Source organism: Podarcis raffonei, chromosome 5, assembly GCF_027172205.1.
Source record: "Podarcis raffonei isolate rPodRaf1 chromosome 5, rPodRaf1.pri, whole genome shotgun sequence".
Lineage (NCBI taxonomy): Eukaryota > Metazoa > Chordata > Lepidosauria > Squamata > Lacertidae > Podarcis > Podarcis raffonei.
In genome coordinates this window covers 61850890-61870243 of record NC_070606.1, presented here as the reverse complement: position 1 = coordinate 61870243, position 19354 = coordinate 61850890, and the positions used below count along the sequence as shown (strand labels likewise).

The window sequence follows — 19354 nt, the reverse complement described above, 5'->3', positions numbered from 1 at the left end:
GCATACTTTATAAAATTAAAAGTTATATATAAATGATGAACACTAAGTACCAGTAGTACTATCTTCCTATAAATATTATGATGTCCTTTATAAGCTGAGATTTCATTTAGTTCAGTTTATAAATGATAAAAAGTGCACTGTGTTAGGAACATAGGAAACTCCTTGTGGCAGTGGTAGCCAAACTTGGCCCTCCAGCTGCTTTGGGACTACAATTCCAATCATCCCTGACCACTGGTCCTGTTAGCTAGGGATGATGGGAGTTGTAGTCCAAAAACAGCTGGAGGGCCAAGTTTGGCCACCACTGTCTTATAGTGTTGTCCATTGTAGATATGTTGCATAAATATCACACCAGGAGGTTACAGCTTGTGGTTACTCCAAAGACAGCATAAGCATAAGCCTCAGTTCAGATGACATGCTAAGCCATGATGGAGCTTGTTCCTCCGCATTCTGGCAGTGGAGGGACTCACTCTACCACCAATGCCCAGCGTGCCAAGGTACCTCATGGCTTATTCCTCCCTCGGTTTGAGGGCCAGAGCGTGATAGCACCTTCACCCAATGGTACATTGCCAGTGAAACCTCAGGAGCAGTGGTGGTTTCACCTCTGATATACCACTGAGTGAAGGCACCATCACACTCTGGCCCTCAAACTGGTACTGGGTGATGTATCAATACGTCACCCAGGCCAACCACATACATACTTCCTAGGGACAGTTTCTTTACAAAAATTATTCATTTATTCATTATGCTGTGGATTTATTTCTCTTTTTGCAACAATACTTTTTATACAAGTCTTTGTCAATTGAAAATGTAGTAGTGGCAAATTTTCTGCTGCACAACACGGTTGCGTTTACAAGCTGAAAGTGCCAACACACAAGTAAAAAAAAAAAAGCCTTTTTTGCAAAAAAATTTTTTGAAGATTTTTGAAAACTTTGTTAGGGTGCTGTTTTCCCCCAAAAAACCAGATTGCCAATGTATTTGCTTTATATATATCATTTACTTTTTATAAAATAACAAATTATTATTATTTTCATTCATTTTTGGTGGTAGAGTATCCAAAGGGATGTGTACAAGCTGCTCACACAGACTTAACATCTCAATGAAGCTGGAAGCCATGTAACAGGAGTATTAGAATTGGCTTTCTACAGCCTACAAACTCAGTACAGTGGTACCTCGGGTTAAGTACTGAAGCATCACTTTAGCTAATGGGGCCTCCTGCTGCTGCCGTGCCGCCAGAACCCGATTTCTGTTCTTAACCTGAAGCACTATTTCTGGGTTAACGGAGTGTGTAACCTGAAGTGTATGTTACCTGAAGCGTATGTAACCCGAGGTACCACTGTACAGAACTGATTGTTGAACAGCCTTACATAACATTACCTGCATTAAGTGCAGACCAACCAATCACACTCATCTGAACAGTCTTACAAAGAATTAAGCACAGGTGACTAGTGATCTTCTCTTTCACTACTCAGGTTACTGCTACTTATTTTTCCTTCTCTACCACCAAAGTTCCCACATAAAAGCGGTGAAACTCGACCCGCACACGCACCATCACGTCTTGCATTCTGTTTGGAATGCGAATGGGGCTCTGGAACGGATCCCGTTTGCATCCCGAGGTACCACTGTACTGTATAAATATGCTAAATCAGACTCTAATATATTTAGAACACCAGAATTTTTTCCAAAAAAACCAGAACAGTGTTACCAACATCAATTCTGGAATTGCATCAGCAAGGGCACAAAAACATCTGAGTGAAAGTTGCATACAAGATAAATATCACATAAATGGGTTTGGAATCCCTATATATGACCTTTTGTTTCCAAAGCAAGGTATAACTATGAAACATTTCTGGACATCTGTAGTTAAAACCGCAGTCCAAAAACATTCTCAATATAATATATCTAAGATCCATTAGAATATATAGCACAGTATATTTTTTCTTTTAAGATGCTTTGTTGGATCTTTGGGAACCAGAAATAAGTAGAATTCAAAAATGAGAAAGGAAGGAGGTGCTTGGACCTCACATTTGTAGTGCCATATAGATAGTAAAATTATAGCAAAAGTACAAAGAATTGTTCCTTTGAATCATAAAATTGTAGAGCTAGAAGGAATCCCGAGGGTCATCTAGTCCAACTCCTGCAATGCAGGAATTTCAACTACAACATTCGTGGCAGATGGTCATCCAACCACTGCTTAAAAACATTTAAGGAAAGAAAGTCCACCACCTCCCAAGGGAATCTGTTCCACTGTGAAACAGCTCTTAGTGTCACAAAGCTCTTTCTGATGTTTAGTCAGAATCTCCTTTCTTGTAACTTGAATCCATTAGCTCGAGTACTACCCCATGGAGCAGTAGAAAACAAGCTTGCTCCATCTTCCATGAGATAACCCTATAGATATTTGAAGGTGGCTATCAGGTCTCCTCTTAGGCTCCTCCTTTTCAGGTTCCCTGGAACTCCCTCAGCTCTCGCTCATAAGGCTTGGTTTCCAAACCCTGGATCATCTTGGTTACCCTCTTCTACAAACATTCCAGCTTGTCAATATACTACTTAAATTTTGGTGCCCAGAACTGGACACAGTATTCCAGGTGTGGTCTGACCAAGGCAGAATAGAGTGATCTATTATTTCCCTTGTCCTGGACATTATACTTCTGTTGGTAAGCCTAGAATAGCATTTGCTTTTATCTGCTGCATCACACTATTTTCACATGTTAAGTTTGTTGTCTACTAAGACCCCTAGATCTTTTTCACATGTGCTACTGGTAAGCCATGTGTCCATTTTATATTTGTGTTATCTGATTATTCCTACCTAACTTTAGAACCTTACATTGGTCCCTAGTGAATTTCATTCTGTTAGTTTTGGCCCAGTTCTCCAATTTGATAAGGTGATCCTGAATCCTGATTCTGTCTTCTGTGGCATTAGCTATGCAAATTTGACGAGAATTCCTTTGTCCAAATAGTTTATAAAGACGCTGAACAATGGGCTTAGGATACTAATTTGCTTCTGGACATTTATACAAGCCATGGTTTTAGCACCCTGCTATAAATAAATACTGATGGATTATAATGAATATTACTAGTAAAAAGATCGCAGATTCTAACAGATTCTCTGCAACAGATTAATCAGTAATTCGATTGCACATAAACTAGTCCACCGATGAATACTATGTTTCACATTTACTGCTTGAGAGAAGTCCCATTTTAGGGGTTAAGTGTGGGATGTTGTACCACTGAAATCTGACTTTAAGTGTACATGGCATAGTTTAACACACCTGGTATCTGCACCTGAGCAAGTTCAACATATTTCTAAATCCTAGCACTTGTTGCTTAGGCTACAATCTTAACCCTACTTACCTGAGAGTAAACCCCATTAAATTCAATAGGACTTACTTCTGAATAGGTATGATTAGGGTTGTGCTGCTAGTCAGGATTCTCGCGTATTAATATTTATTCTTCGTGTGCAATCACTTTCTTTAAATAGAAATAGACCTGAATTTTATGCAGACAAATGTCCGAAGTGAAATATCCCATTTTATTCTTCAATGAACTGTTCTGCAGACAATTTGAATTTTGTCATTTTCTTATTGTAAACCCTGCATGTCTTAGGAACAATGTACGTGCCCTCATATAACCTCTCCAGAGTGCAAAAGGTAACTTAATTATGAAGCTCTCCAAAATATTTGTAGAACGAGGTGGAAGATAATGAATCCCATCTAACTTCAGAAAGCCAGGCATTTCCCCCAGACACTAACTGTTTACAATTAGAAGCAAAACTGGTTTTAAATCTCTACAGACTGCAACTCCCAGGGCTTCTTTCTTACTCTGGAGCAGGCTTCTTGAAGACTGCTAGAAAGCCAGCTTTTCTGCAAAGCCATAATTCAAGTAACTGGTTCCATTCAGAGAAATTTGTTGTAATGTGTTTTTATTTAAAATCTTTAGATCCTGGAACGTAATATAAATATCAATTACTACATGTCCAAGTCAAACTACAGATGGGCACACTTATTTACATGGCTAGCTACTGTGACCCAATTACATTTTGCCTATTCTACACAACAAATATATTATTCACTAAATCTATATCCAACTTTTCCTCCAAGAATCTCAAGGCAGGGCAGATGGTTTCTATAGTTTCATGTTTTCCTCACAACAACTCTGTGAGGTAGATTGGTCTTCAGTTATAGTGACTGGTCTAAAATGCTTTATGGCTTAGCAGGGATTTGAACCTGGATCTTCTCAAACCTAGTCCAACAATCACCTCACCCCACAGTGTCTCAATACACTGTTGAAGACAACTAATTAAGAAGTCACACCAAATCTCATTTTCAGGGGAATGATGAAACAGTGAGACAAATTTCAAAATTGTAATATGCATCTGCTAGATTTGATTCCTCATATGATTAGTTGGGCCTTTCTAATTTTTTATGCTAAGGTTATAGTCTTACAAATACTGTACTTATAATAAAATCATTCTGCAGTTAATTGGATCTTCAAGTAATTCTATTTAAAATAAACAATGGTTCTGATCCCCAGTGTGCCTTGAGGTGACCCACAAGACCACGACAAAAAATAAGAGAAAAAGGTTAGGCATCTTCCAGACCAAACAATGATACACCCTGAATACCCTCAACTTCTGCATTCTGATGCAGGATGGGGTGAAGAGTGGAGCAAGCCATTGGCAAGGGTCTTCCAAACAGAAGACATTTTGAAAGTATCAGTCAGGAACAACAGCACTCCAACTGACAAAGTTCTCAGTAACAGACCATGTGGCAACCTAAATGGCCTTGGCCCAGTATACCTGAAGGAGCATCTCCACCCCCATCCCTTAGTCTGGACACTGAGGTCCTCCTTTGAGGGTCTTCTGCTAGTTCCCTCACTGTGAGAAGCGAAGTTACAGGGAACCAGGCAAAGGGCCTTCTCGGTAGTGGCGCCCTCCCGGTGGAATGCCCTCTCTTCAGATGTCAAGGAGATAAAGAATTACACAACTTAAATAAACAGTATTCTTTTTTTTAAAGACTTACACAACTTTTAGAAGACATCTGAAGACACTCCTGTATCAGGGTTTTTTTTTTGATGTTGTTGCTTTTATTATGTTTTCAGATATTCTGTAAATATTATTATTATTAGAGTAAATATATGCATGATTTTTTCCTCCATAAAGCAGAGAGGAACTGTCTGTGAGGCAAACAAGCAGGTTAGATCCAGTTCTGGCCACAGGAAGGGTGCTCCTATCATCCACTGACTTAGGAAGGGGTAGGGAAGAACTTTTTGCCAATTCCCCATTCAAATATATTCAAGAGGGTTGCAGATCCCTCTGGAACAGTTGGGAGGGCACTGCAGGCGGGAAAGGAGAACTATCAAAAATCACCTCTCTCATTACGAAAGTCTCTGTTGGACCAAAATTCCTTCCATTCATAGAAAGCAAGCCTCTGTGAGCAAAAAGTCACTACTGGGTCTAGCCCGGCATTGTTAGACTATTTCAGTAAAGTGAAGGCATAACTTAATGAGCAGCAGACTTGTAATTTTAAAAAATTATAGAGCAAGTTTGATTCAAGTGGATAGTATTGATACTCCTGCTTTTTTTTTTTTACATATGGATAATTAAAGAGAGCGTGCAATGTGACGGTATTCATCATAGCTTGTTTGACAAAGTGAATATTTCAACATGTCAAAATTTAAATGTGCAATCCTAACCCCCAGATAGACCAGGTGGGAGAGATTGGGATGAGACATAACTCTCCACTTGCTGACTGCACAATTTGGCCAGTGCACATTACTTACCCGGGCATATCTACTAACTTTGGCAAAGGGAGAGCGCTACTGAGGCAAACTAAGCTACCAGAATTAAAGGACAAAATAGTGTATGTTAAGGGTGGGGGATGGATGTCTTGAACAGAGAGATAAAAAAGTTACATGGTGTCCTAATTTCATTCATTCATTTGTCCCATGAACAGAATTTGCTTTAATTTATACCACCAAAAATGCAACTGTAATTACTAGAGGCAAGGAAAGGTCAGAAAATGAAGGTTTATACTGGACACCCAAACTCTGGCTGTGCCACCCTGGCCAGCAGCAGTTAGGGTGCAATTCAACTTACATAATATATACATCAGCGTGTCTGTTTCCTGGAAATCCTTGCATATATGCCTAGTTAGGATTGCTCAGTAAGTGTACCAACTATGCATTCTCTGGGCATTCCACTCCCCATTGGATTTGTTTGCAGAACAATTGAAAACTGTTCATGCAATTAATACAAATTAGCTTTATATCCAAATTTCAGGAATAAAAATAAAAGCTCAAAATTAAGAAGTCAAACTAATTCCTTTTGCAGAATTATGTAACATGGAATTTAATACATGACTATTTCAAAGGGTATCATATTTACATATTTGAGATGTTGGCTACTATTTCACCTAACAGATTAAGCTATTCCAATTGAAGTGTAAACTATGTATGATTAATAAGCATTAGAAATAAAATCTTCAGCATTTTATTGGTTTATTAATATTCTACTTTAAGATGAACAGAACTATGGCTTACCAGCAAAAATGTAATGTTTATCTCAACCATTGTTGTGTGAAATGTTTCAGTGGTGCAGGAAGGTAGGATGTAAGTTTTAAAGTAAACTTACATCCTACCTTCCTGCACCACTGAAACATTTCACACAACTGAAACATTCTGTAGTATTAAGTTTCAGTTAATTCTAAAGTAGACACCTGTGTTCTGAGAACATGTGAAATTTACTTTAATACTGAATATATTAGAAACTAGAAAGCTACAGGCTTTATAACAAATGTTTATATACAAACTTTTATAACAAATGCATGTATGTCAAGTAATACATGGCAGGAATGTTGTCTGTGCATGATCCTACTCACACACTGGCCCTACTCACACAATGAGTATTTTTGAAAATTGTGGAATCTTGACTTCTTGATAAAATAAGTTAGCAAGTACTTATTCAACGTAAGAGTGTAACTGGTAAAAAATCTGATCCTAACCGATTTCTGGAACTTGCATTGAATTTCTCAGTGCATATGCTGTTCTAACATTTAAAAAATGCAAAAGTATTAGTCTTTCCTAACATATTCATAAGGTTCCTGCACAATGGAAATATATATTTAATATGTTTGCATTGTTAATACATCTTATTGGCTCTTAAACTAACAACTGACAGCAACCGCGCAATCCTATGCATGCTTATTCAAATTAGGTCTCATTGTACTCAATTGAGCTTCTGCCAAATAGTGCACTCGGGAACGCAGCCTGACCTTCTTCTTACAGTTATAGGTGCTACTTGTTTTGCTTAAATCGAATGCTACTTGAAACCCTGCATGTTTGTACACCAAGAAGTTACACTCCCAAATAATTATATGAAGCATTTATTTATCATCTACCTAGCATACATTAAAAGTCTCTAAATGAAACCCTGCATGTTTGTACACCAAGAAGTTACACTCCCAAATAATTATATGAAGCTTGTATTTATCATCTACCTAGCATACGTTAAAGGTCCCTAAAGCGTCCTACACATCTACAAGTGATTGACCCTTACAACACGCCTGTAAGCTGGCCTGTCATAATCAACCCACCCACCCTTTACAAACGAGGAGATGAGGTAGGTAAGGCGGCGTTGACCTTAGGGACACCTAGCGAGTGAGTGGCTGAGGTGCGCTCTGAATGGAAGGGATCCCAAAGCGCCGATCCCACACACAACTGCTACCCTGCACCCAAGCCACTCTTCAGCTACTCTTGTGGATCTTAGGGCGAGGCCGAAATTACTTATTGCGCCCGAAACAGCAGGGCAGAGGGATGGTCGCCTCTCCCCTACCGGGCATCGACTGGAGACTTTGCGGCTCTTTTGAAACTTTCGCTCCTAACCCCACGCCGGCCTCTCTCCCGCTCTCCTCACAACGTCCTCCTCCTGCCCCGGCTTTCAGCCACAGGCCCCTCCGCCGCCAATAGCGTAACAGCGGCACCTCTCGCGGCCTAAAGATGGCGGAAGCCGCGGCGGTCTTCCGGGTCGCCGGGGTTCCTTCCCTCCCGCACCCCCGCCTCCCCACCGCCTCAAGGAGAAAAACTTACAAAGCAGCCGCTCACAGAGCACCGTACGCGGGGCCCAAAAACCTAGAGCTCGCCTATCCCGGAAGCTGCTGCCTCACGAGCCGTCGCCACCATCCGCCATCTTCCCCACCAGCGACCGGAGGCGGTGCACATGAACGACGTCATCGCGCGCGCGCGTAAGGGGCCAGCCAAAGGGAGGGAGGAGAGCGAAGGCGCTGAGCATGCGCCTTCTGAATAACTCTAAGTGACGACTTCTTCTTGCGACGGGTTTCCGGCTGCTGTGGCGGAAAGGGAAGGGCTTACCATGGAAAGCAGGCCGGGGAGCCGGAGCAGCAGCTTAAACGCTTATTAGACTTCCCAAAAGGTCTCCAAATAGTGGTGATTCTTTGACTTTTAGAAGGATTATTTTTGTGCTGATTATAGTCCAGAAGAGGAATGAGAAAAGGAGTGTTCCAGCCCCAGCCAGCATGGACAATGGCCAGGGATGGTGGAAGTTGGAGCCCAGTGACACCCGACGGACCACAGACACCCCTCCCTTGATCTCCTGGCAGGAAAAACCAAGATTGGGGGTGCAGAGAGAAAAGAGAGAGAGAGAGCAAGCCCTACACGTACACAAAGCGGTTTTTAGAGGAGAGGATTGTATGGTGCAATAAAAAAAGCCCGTAAAGTAGTTTATGAAAAATGAATGAATGAGTTATCTCAATCATCACAAGAAATCAAGATATTACCTCAGTGGTTTTCAATCATCTCCATCTCTAATGCAGTCAGTAGACTTAGGCAAGCCTAATAATTCCATAGGTTTGGGATGTAAAAATACAAGATGGGAAGGATGGTCAATTTGCACAATTTTATGCAGCAGATAAAAACTAGGGGGTTAAGGAACCAATCCTAACCATAGCAGGTAAAAAGGTAACCATAGCAAGACAGCCAGTGCAAATGGAGGTGAAGTATCAAGACCACACTGCTCATGGAAACTTGGTGTGTATTGCCAATGGAGTGAGCCCGGGCAGGTGCAACATTGTCACATCCTAGGTCTCTTTGTATCCCTTCTATATGCTCCAGTGACGAGCACAAATCTACGCCAGCCCTTGGTTTGTCTTCTATTGCAGTCAAATCAAAACTAATCCCTACTTTCCATGGCAATAAAAAGATGTGCTTCCTGCTCTGTTAGTTAGTAATAGTTTCTGCACAAGATAATTTAAAAGCCTCAGCTTGGTATAGCTGGGAACTAATGCAGCTCTTTCGAAAGTTTTCATGCTGGTGACACACTTTTTATACATGCATCATTTCGTGACACAGTAATTCAGTTTTACTAGCAAACCGGAGGTTAAACTAACCCCTTACAATACGGAAACATACATAAATTTAATAATGAATGTATAGGGACATACCTGCACACTGCAGCTGACACACTAATGTGTCACAACACACAGTTTGGAAAGAAAACTAAGGGAATAGGAATCATCTCCAAAAGGGCAAAAGAATCTGGCCACTAGAAGTGTGGTATAAAGAAGCTCTCATTCTCCAAATTTAGTTTAATATTTGCATTGAAATAGCCCAGAGGGTTTATCCCCCCCAAAAAAAAACTTTTACTAATAGATGTGGAAAAGGTAGAATTCAAGAAGTTTAAGATTTTATGTTTACAAATCATTATGCAGAACAATTGTGCAGCCCCCCCCCAAGCCCACAACCTTAAATACGGTATTTCAGGCACAAGACAAAAAGCTTATGGAAGCTGTTATGACTAACTAGTGGTATTGCCTGAGTAGTTTTCAAGCAAGATCCAACAAGAAAAATAACTTCAATGTGATTCTCGGTGGATTGAGGTCAGACCAAATTTTGACAAGGTTTCACATCTCTTTAAAAAAAAAATCTTGACACTCCTTGACAAATTAAATACTAGGTTTTTGGTACAAAAACAAGCAGTATCATATATAAGCTTTTCCTGTGTAATCATTCCACTGCTGCAGCTTGTGAGTGGTGATTATTGGTTACTGTCTAGCTGAAAGAAAAATCTAATCAAGATGTATGAGATTGCTACAGCTTGTTTGCTTCTGTACACACTGATATTTTTTACAAATGCTGAGGTTATTACTCCTGACTTTCCCCCTGTTTTATTCACTTGGTCAGGCTTGAATAAAGAGACTAGTTCAGCAAACCTTTCACAGCTTATTGCTGTATTTTAATGTTTTAATGCTTGTAGGCTACTGTTACTGGGTGGCATATAAATGCTGTTAATGAATAAATAAAATACCATTAGAAGTGATTATGCAGGTGGGGGGAATGGAGTAAGCCAACTCATTCCTCAGTCACTGTTGCTAGCTGGATGAGGGCCATCTTATCATTTATGACAGCTGACTGACGTAACATGCAATTTCTGTAGCATTAGTGCATTTCTGCCTAAGTGTAGGGCATGGATCATGTTTCTACCTTTATGAGCCCCATGGTTCTGCCAGCAGTTTCCTTTCACACTACAAAACTAAAAAGTGCTACTTATGGTAGCTCATTCACCCAGTCTGACATTTCCAGTTACACTTCCCAAAACAAAAAAGTATCATTTGTTTTCTCTCTCCAACATACGTACATTGTATGTGTAATTATTATTTATAGCAACGTATGTATACAAATTAAATAACTTTACATCAATTTACCAACATACAGCAAAAATATTATATGCAATTTAATAATCCAACAAATTCCTTCAGCTCCTTGTGTTTATCCACCCCTTGCAGAGTATTTCCTCAAGACAACAGGACTTTTGTATAAACAATGAGTGAATGAGAACTTTCACAAACCACAGACCCCTCATTAGAAATACTATACTTTAATTCACAAACAACTGTACAAAATTATTGTTGAAGAGAAAAACTCAGGCTTTTGATCAAACTCATCAAAAAAAACCACACAAATTTATCTATCCTGATTCTACTATTACAATTCTCAAAATATAATAGGAAAAGTTTCTCCTATCTTGGGCAATGTATGTTCATTCTGTCTGGCCCCATAAACATTCTGTATATTCCCAGGAGGAAGACAAAGTTTGGAAACAAATATTAAACTAATCAAGGCAAACTTTTCAGAGTTCTGTGGCTCATACCACATTAGTCTTGCCAACTCTCTCAACATTCAACAAGTCCAAAGAGCTAAGAAACCCTTTTAAAAAGCATGTCATCACCCTACATCAGCTTCTCTTTTCTATCGAGAGATAGTCAGGACTGGTCCAGAGATGTATAGAAACAAATGAACATTCTTAGATTTCTCTTTTTCCATGTTCAGAGTTTGGAGGGTCTGGCTGTTCCTTCTAATACTGAAAACTTCGCTTGGTCTGAATGTCATCAAGAATCTGCTGCAACTCTTCATCTTCAAACCGGCCCTCTAAGCTGAAAGACAGGAGCAAGCAATGGTTAAGTTTCTCTCTCTTTTTTTTAAGGGTTGATGCTCAAGCTTTCCTGAAAGGGAAAAACTATGAATAATGTATTAAGTTGCATGGCGAGGGGGAGTGTTAAGAGCACAGGGCTCATATCTGATTTGATTATGGTCTGGAGGATTGTCTCAGTGTAGCCAATGCCAGGTAAGATTTCTGCAAATGTGGATTGTACTTTGGGCATTATCCTACAAAGGTAAAGCTATAAATTACATTAAAAAAAGAAATAAGAACAAAACATGGTAGGAGCAATTATTTTAAAAAGATAACGAGTTTTTAAAAGACAGTTGAGCTAAATAGGCAGCAGGCCACTTCAAGCATCAGGGCTTCAAGAGATGCTTGATCATGGTCAAAATAATAGGCAGTCAATTGAAAATATATTTACCAGTTAACTGGCTGGTATGCTAACCTTAAATCCAATTGTAGAACCATTACTCTGACTTTTTAGTCGTTCATGCTTTACAAACCCTTTGGAACATGAAGTGAAACTTTTCACCCGGGGTGACTCACCTGGGAATTAAAGCTTTGGCCTCCTCAGCTGTCTCAGGACATAAATTAGCTAAACACGCCAATTCAAACTTATGGAGCTTCTTCTGGAGTAACAAACTGCAGGAACAAATAAAATAAACTATGTATGTAAAAAATGGAATACAGAAGAGAACAGAAGTTGCAGAAAAAACAGTACAGCTACTCAAAAAGGATTAGGGATTTATTTTTATCAGCGTATATCAGGCATAGGCAAACTTGGCGCTCCAGATGTTTTGGGACTACAACTCCCATCATTCCTGACCACTGGTCCTGTTAGCTAGGGATGGTGGTTGTAGTCCCAAAATATCTGGAGGGCCAGGTTTGCCTATGCCTGGTATATATAGTCTATGAAAAGATCACACAAAAGTATCACAAAAATACTAAAAGTAAATACATGGCTTTATATGTAACATGCTTCAAAGAAAAAGTAACAGTTGCTTACTACCGGTATTTACTCCACCAAAATTAGTATTCCAAGATAGATAGATCACTTTAACTGAAAGTTACTTCTTTAAGAAATCTGGTTAGGATTTCAGAAGGATGGCATTCCCATCAACAAGAGGGAACCCACTAGATTTCCAAATGTTTCTGTCAATTCACACTGCTTTTAATAAATGTAAGTAAGTACCAACTCCACATCTATTTAGGCAGCAATTCTATTCCCACATACCTTTGAGTAAGCCCCATTGAACTCAATGGGACTTACTTCTGAGGAAATATGCAGAATTACATGGTTATTGTTCCAAAGGGCAAAGAAGAAACTGCTTGGACAAGTGGCAACCAATTGCCTATAACAATTTTGAAACATAGGGTTTATCTGAGTGCTTTGACATAAAAGCACACACAGCCACTAACAGTGAACACTTTCCAGATTTCGAGCATGTGCAAGAGTTATGATACGTAGATAAGAGACAAAATCATGGGCTCTAGAAGGAATCATGCTTATACTAAGGAAAAATTAATTGAAGAAGGAAAAACAATAGCTCTTTTGAATCAGCTCGATTATCTATCTACACCTACACCCTGCTTTCCACATTGAACCATTAGATGCCTTTTGGAAGTTCACCATTAGGGAAGCCCTTTCCCACTACGGCTCTGAAGCTGCTGGCAGTCAGTGATTACATTTGCATATAGTATTAGTCTATTTCCTACTCAATGCTGGTTAGGAATAGTGTGCCAGTTATCAATCACTACCACGTGGAAGAGCAAAGATCCTTCAGCCATATTGTCCAGTTAGATTAGTACAGGGTAGTGGTGATCTGTACATCTGCCCAATAAATGCAACCAAACAAAGTACAGCCCAAGCTAGGCTAGATAAGTAATGTTGGCAATTCTTTAGCTTAAGAGGCAACTGTATCAGTTCTAGACTAGCGGAAGGAATGTTGAATCCTACCCTTACAAGACTGAAAGTGATAAATCTTGTGAGTTATAATCCTACGAACTACATAAGCATCAACTAAAGAAATAACATGGAAAGAACTCATGGCTCTATGGCTCTAGGTCAGAGCTTTCCAAACTTTTCATGTTGATGATACACTTTCTAGACATGCATCATTTTGCAACACAGTAATTCAGTTTTACTAGCAAGCCAGAGGTTAAACTAACCCCTTTCCAGCCCCAGGAGGAGCATGGGGAGCGTTCACATGACACACCTACACACTGCAGCTGACACACTAACATGTCACGACACAGTTTGGAAAGCTTTGCTCTGGGTTCTATGGCTTAGTACTATGTGCATGAACTGAGATGAACCAAACTTATACTCAGGCTCTCATGCTCCTTCCTTCACTCTCTTCTGCCTGCATGACCAGGGGGGAAACTTCAGCAGTGTCTAGTTTTGCTTCCAAGAAACACAGCTTGCTATTGCATATAAACCAGATGTCATGGTTTATAACAAAATCTGGTTTCTATGCATTTACAAGTCAGGATTCTATCAAATGAAAATGAAATACTGTCAAAATTCTCCCCCAGGCCACATAGGAAGAGGGAGCATGCAAATCCGAGACTTGCATGAGCACATTCCTGGTCATACATACAGCATTAAACTATAGTTTAACATTACATGTTATAGACTTTTAAATCTGAAGCACACCAGGGGGCTTTAGACGAAGAGCAGTCTAGGAAATGCTATTCTTCATTCACATGTAGAAACTAAGTTAATCTCCACTTAATGCAAATATGATGCTAAAAGGACTCAACAGATGTCACACCTGCACATTACTTTCAGTTGTGAAATAAAACCAACTTACAAAATAACTTCATTTAATGCTAGAAATAAATGTATTTGCATTCGGGAAAAGGTTTTATTTGTTCAGCTTCTTTTGCATTCACTCCCACATTGGCCTATGGAAAATAAATTATTTGAAAAATTATTCACCTGCGGACACTAGCGATAGTCTCCCGGTTTTTGAAGCGGCTGAAGCGAGCAGTATAATTCAAGGTTTTCATAAATACTTCTGAGAGCTCCTGCTCATCTTCTGCACTCTCATTCTGCTGTTTCCGATGTTCAAGAAGCATGTGCACTTCTGAATTTAGAAGGGTTTCGGCAGTCTCAAATTCTATATGCAAAGATGGGTGAGGAAGAAACTGATAGTTCAAAAGGCACAAAGAAACACACCACCATTGGTAACACTTAAGCCGGGGTACGCATATGGTAGTAGCACTTCAGGTGGTGGGTAGAGAATACTATTTTTGAATGATCTGACACATAAAACCCACTCACTCCATTGAGAAAACATACGAAAGAAAGATTCTAGCTCAGTCCTCTTTGCTGTACCTGTGGGAGCATTCAAACATGTGATTGAAGTGGTACCATCAGGGAAGTTTTTTTTTTTAAAGATATTTATTGAAATTTTCAACTTTCAACTTTTAATGTTGAAAGTTAAAAAAGAATCAAAAAAGAAAAAACAAAAAAGTTTAAAAACACATAAAGTTCACAAACCTTATTTTTCTATAACATATTTCCCTGACTTCCCCACACCTCCCCTTCTTATATTCCAATTCAAATTGTTAGTTCAGCAAGTTCTTATTGACCTTTTTCTATTTAGTTCATTTTAAAGAACCAATTTTGCCTTATCCAAACTTAAACCTCAATACTTATACATCAGTACTCATTCTTAAAACATTTTTCTAACGTCGACCCAAATTCCCTTCCACGAATTCCCCAATTTTCATACAAATAACAAAGCAAAGTAAAAACAAAACAGATTGTAATTATGCACCCTTTGGATTCCCAAACTCCACCCCCCCTTCCCGGTTTCAATCCCCAACAAATGTCCATCAGTCTTAGTCTACTATCAGCCTGGAGATCTCACGTCCGAGGCTCTTAATTCTCTCTTAATTCCTCTCTGCCGGTTTTTTTGATAGTCCTTAATATTAGACACCAGATCTCGGAGAAGCTCTAACCCAACGGGATCCATGTTTCTTCCAGCCAGACCTCCATACTTAAAAGTGGAGCCCGAATCATGTTTCTTACTCCTTTCAAGTCCAAATGTCCCCAAAGCTCCAACTTCCACCTTAAGCAAATTTGTAATCCTTGGGTCTTCAGATCTCCACATAAGGAGATCTCTCCATTCTTCAATCTCCAATTCAGACCAGATTTTCAACATGAAGTTCTTATTTTCCTTTGTAACCATCATGTCAGGCCTCTGGCTCTCCTTTATCATCTGCAAAATTACAGCTCCTCCTTCCTTTTCCTCAGGAACAACATATATCTCCTTCTCCACACTCTCAAAGCTCTCATGTTTCTCTTTTTGTCCAGCTGCATGGACTTCCTGAATCAAGTCCTTATCAAATTCAGTGATGTTATTTACTGTTAAGTTCAGAGTTGCAACATTTGTAGCCAAAACATCAATTTGGCCTTGTAACTTTCCCAAGAGAACAAAAACTCTGTCCAATTGAGCTTGAATTTTCCCTTCTCCAGCCATTCTTGTAATGTCCCAAATCCCCCTCTAGAGGGATTTTGGTAGCTTAATATTCCTTCCAGTTCAAATCCAAAAGTCAAGTTAGTTTGTAACAGTTCTTCCTTGTTTTCAACAAATTGTAACCGAATTGTAACAAATATAGCCAGCAGAAGCAACAGAAACAAAGTTCTCTTTTCCCGTCTTGACAGCTAATTTGACAGCTGTCAAACTCTTCAATACCTCATCAACAGGCTCTCTCGCGGAGCACTCCCGGGTCCGGCACTTCAGCTCCCAAGATTAGCTCTTTATCCTCCAGTAAGATTTCTTACACTGCCAAATCGTGAAATTAATGTCTTTTACCAAGTAAAAAAGAAAGGGTTCTCTCGACCTTAGTTAGCAGGTCCTTGCTTTAGATTATTTACAAGATGGGGAGACGGACTTCCTGTTTGCGTCTTCCCCAATCGTGCCTAATTCAAAAAAAAAAATTTCTTTACAATTCCAATTTCCGTACTACTCATGGGTTGTTGCTTTAAAACCCAATTGCTCACAAGAAGAAGTCAACGCTCTCCGACCATGGCAATGCGGCTTCACTCCGCAGGAGAAGCAGACGACTCTCAGCACCGCGCCGCTCACCCCGTCCCCCGTTCCGAAGCCTTTAAAAAGGCTCCTTCGCAGGTTGGGGGGGCGCAAATGGTGCCCGCCGAGTCACCAGGTTCACAGGCTTCACCGCCTGTGATTTTTGAGGGTCCCCGCGTCGCCGCAGCGGTCAAAACCCAATCCTGTGGAGCCGATTCCCTCCGGAGCTCGGAGGGAGTCCACCATTAGCCGATGGCGCTAACCCGGAAGCCCATCAGGGAAGTTTTTAACGTGTGATATTTTACTGTCTTTTTGGTTTCTATGGAAGCCGCCCAGAGTGGCTGGGGAGGCCCAGCCAGATGGGCGGGGTATAAATGATAAATGATAAATGATAAATAATTATTATTATTATTATTATTATTATTATTATTATTATTATTATTATTACCATCTATTCTACTACCCCATATTAAGATCCAATATTTCCAAAATACTAGCACATATAAAACCTGAATCTTAAAAAAGGGCCTCAGATCGCTTTGGAATGCAGAAGGCACCCTGTGCTGCTTTTAAAGACAAAAAGCAAACAAAACAAACATACTGTTTTGTTGCTTGCTCAAGGCAGCTGTTCTGAGAGTGTGAACTATAAACCAACAATCAAAGTAACTACATGTCAAGGACCCCAGAAACAGAGCCATATATTTATCTACAGTTTATATAACAATTGTATATGTAGCATACAACAGAATACTAAACAGCCTCCCATTCTGGGAAGGGTCAGAGATGCTCAACTTCAAAACTGCTGCACCACTTGCCTCGGACAACAGGAACGGAGAGCAGACACATTCGCACCGTGCATTTAAAACCAGTATGGTGCCACGTTAAGCAGACAGGGCTTCCCGCAAACAATTATGGGAGCTGTAGTTTTGCTAAGGGTGCCGAGACCCTTATTCCCCCATCCAGAGCCACCATTTCCAGAGTTCCTTGTGAAGAAGAACTGTTGGTTAAAATCACTCTGAAACCGTAGCTCCGTGAGGGGAAATAGGGGTGTCTCCTAACCAGTCTCATTACCCTTAACAAACCACAGCTCCCCGAATTATTTGGCGGCGGGGAGCCATTATTATTATTATTATTAAAGCGGTACCATGTCGCTTTCAACGTATGGCGCGAATGAGGCTAGCAATACACGAGCGCTTTTTACAGCCAGGAATGAGGAATGTTGCTCCCCTCCAGGCAAGACTCCTGCTGCCTCTTTGCTGCCTCACAAGCCGAAGTCTCCTCCGGCACAAGGCCGGGGGCGCCTCGCGTCTCCTGCGCCCCCCGAGGGCCCAGCCGCTCACCCTTGGGAAATAAGAGCTGAGAAGCATCCTCCTCCACATCCACAGCATCGGCGCCTCCGGCCGCCATCGCCTCAGCTAGCCCCGGAAAACCGAAGCGCTCGGCCGGCCGGAAAAGGAAAGGAGGAGCCCTGAGCAGGTGCCCGCGACGCCCTCTGGCGGGGGAAGAGCCGGCCCGGATGCCGCCTCGGTTTGTGCTGAAGGAAAAAGAGAGAAAGGGAAAAAAGTGTGTCGGGCTATATTGAACATGGTGTGTTCTCTCTCCGGAGCAGCTTCGCGGAGGAGAGCGAAAGGGTCTCGCGGCCTCAAAGCGCCCGCTCCCCGCGTTGCCCTGGGCCCCCTTACTTCGAAGTAAATCCCACCACGTTCAGCACGGCTTACTCCCCAGCAAGTATGTTCAGGATTGCAAAGCGTGAATCCAGTGGGGTTTACACGGTTCCCGCGATTGTTAGCAAGATCCTGTCAGTAAATGAATCCAGACCCGACAGACAACGGCCGATCGCCCGCCCTCATAATTTTTTTTTTAATTGTATATATTTAGTGCTCCTCTGATACAAGGGAAGCAGGTTTCTAGGCCAGGAAGCAGCGCAGAGCTGAAACCCCGCTGAAGCGTCTGGAGCACCCAAAGTCTGTAGGATAGGAAATGGGGCAGCCCCCCAAAGGCGCTTAAAGCCGCGACGGGTAATAAGCAGCCCTCGAGGTATCGGACTGCACTCCTCTCAAGCGCAGCCGCCATGGCCGATAGTCAGGGGTTATAGGAGTCCTGCAATATGGGGCGTGTTGTGTGCTCACGGCTCCCATCCCTCCTCGAAACTACCTAGCTGGCAGGGAGCCGGTTCGTAAACGGAATGTTGGGTTCGATGCAACAGTGTGACCCACGTTCAGAACCCGCAGGTAGGCCAGGAGGATGGCAAGAGGGAGAATGTGGCATTGGAAGGGTCCCTGTTTGTTGTGGGTCCCCCCTGTCTGCTTCAAGCTCACCTTCCTTCGTTTGCAACTGATTCGCTTAGGGCGCAAACGGGGCGAATGGATTCTCCCCTCAGTACTTCTAGGCCAACAAGCAGAGCTGCGTGAGCCACAGGCCCTGGTGCATCCAAGTGACAGTCAAGACCCAAACATTGCCCTAACCAATTGTTTCTCTCTCCTTCCCTAACTACGCCACTGGAACTGAGCAGTACCACTGCTGCTAAAGTGACGGCAGAGAAGAGAAAGCCCAGCCCTAACCCAACTGCTTTTTGCAGCCAAGGCACCCATTAGACGTCAAATATTGATCTGCAATTTCCATACTGTCCAGGTGAAAAATGGACAAGTGGCAATCACATTTCACTCTCTGCATTACCCATTGATGAGAGAAAAAACCAAGTGAGCATGCACCTCATTGAGCAGAAACTTATTCACGTTGTTAACATAACCCTAAGGAGTTTAACTCACAATTCCCTCTGAATGGGAGTGGAAGGAGTCACTAATAGGTAAAAAGGTAAAGGACCTCTGGACAGTTAAGTCCAGTCAAAGGCAACAATAGGTAGGGT

General features: G+C 41.3%; 1 protein-coding gene across 1 annotated transcript; it reads right to left on the bottom strand.

Annotated features, from left to right (window-relative positions):
- Positions 1-10714: 10714 nt before the first annotated feature.
- On the bottom strand, positions 10715-18272 carry POLR2D (RNA polymerase II subunit D). Its single transcript, XM_053389611.1, has 4 exons — positions 17829-18272; positions 14388-14568; positions 11993-12088; positions 10715-11438 (listed from the first exon to the last, which is right to left on the bottom strand). Exons 1-4 carry the CDS (start codon positions 17893-17895, stop codon positions 11360-11362), a joined length of 423 nt encoding a protein of 140 aa, XP_053245586.1. The 5' UTR covers positions 17896-18272; the 3' UTR covers positions 10715-11359.
- Positions 18273-19354: the final 1082 nt, after the last annotated feature.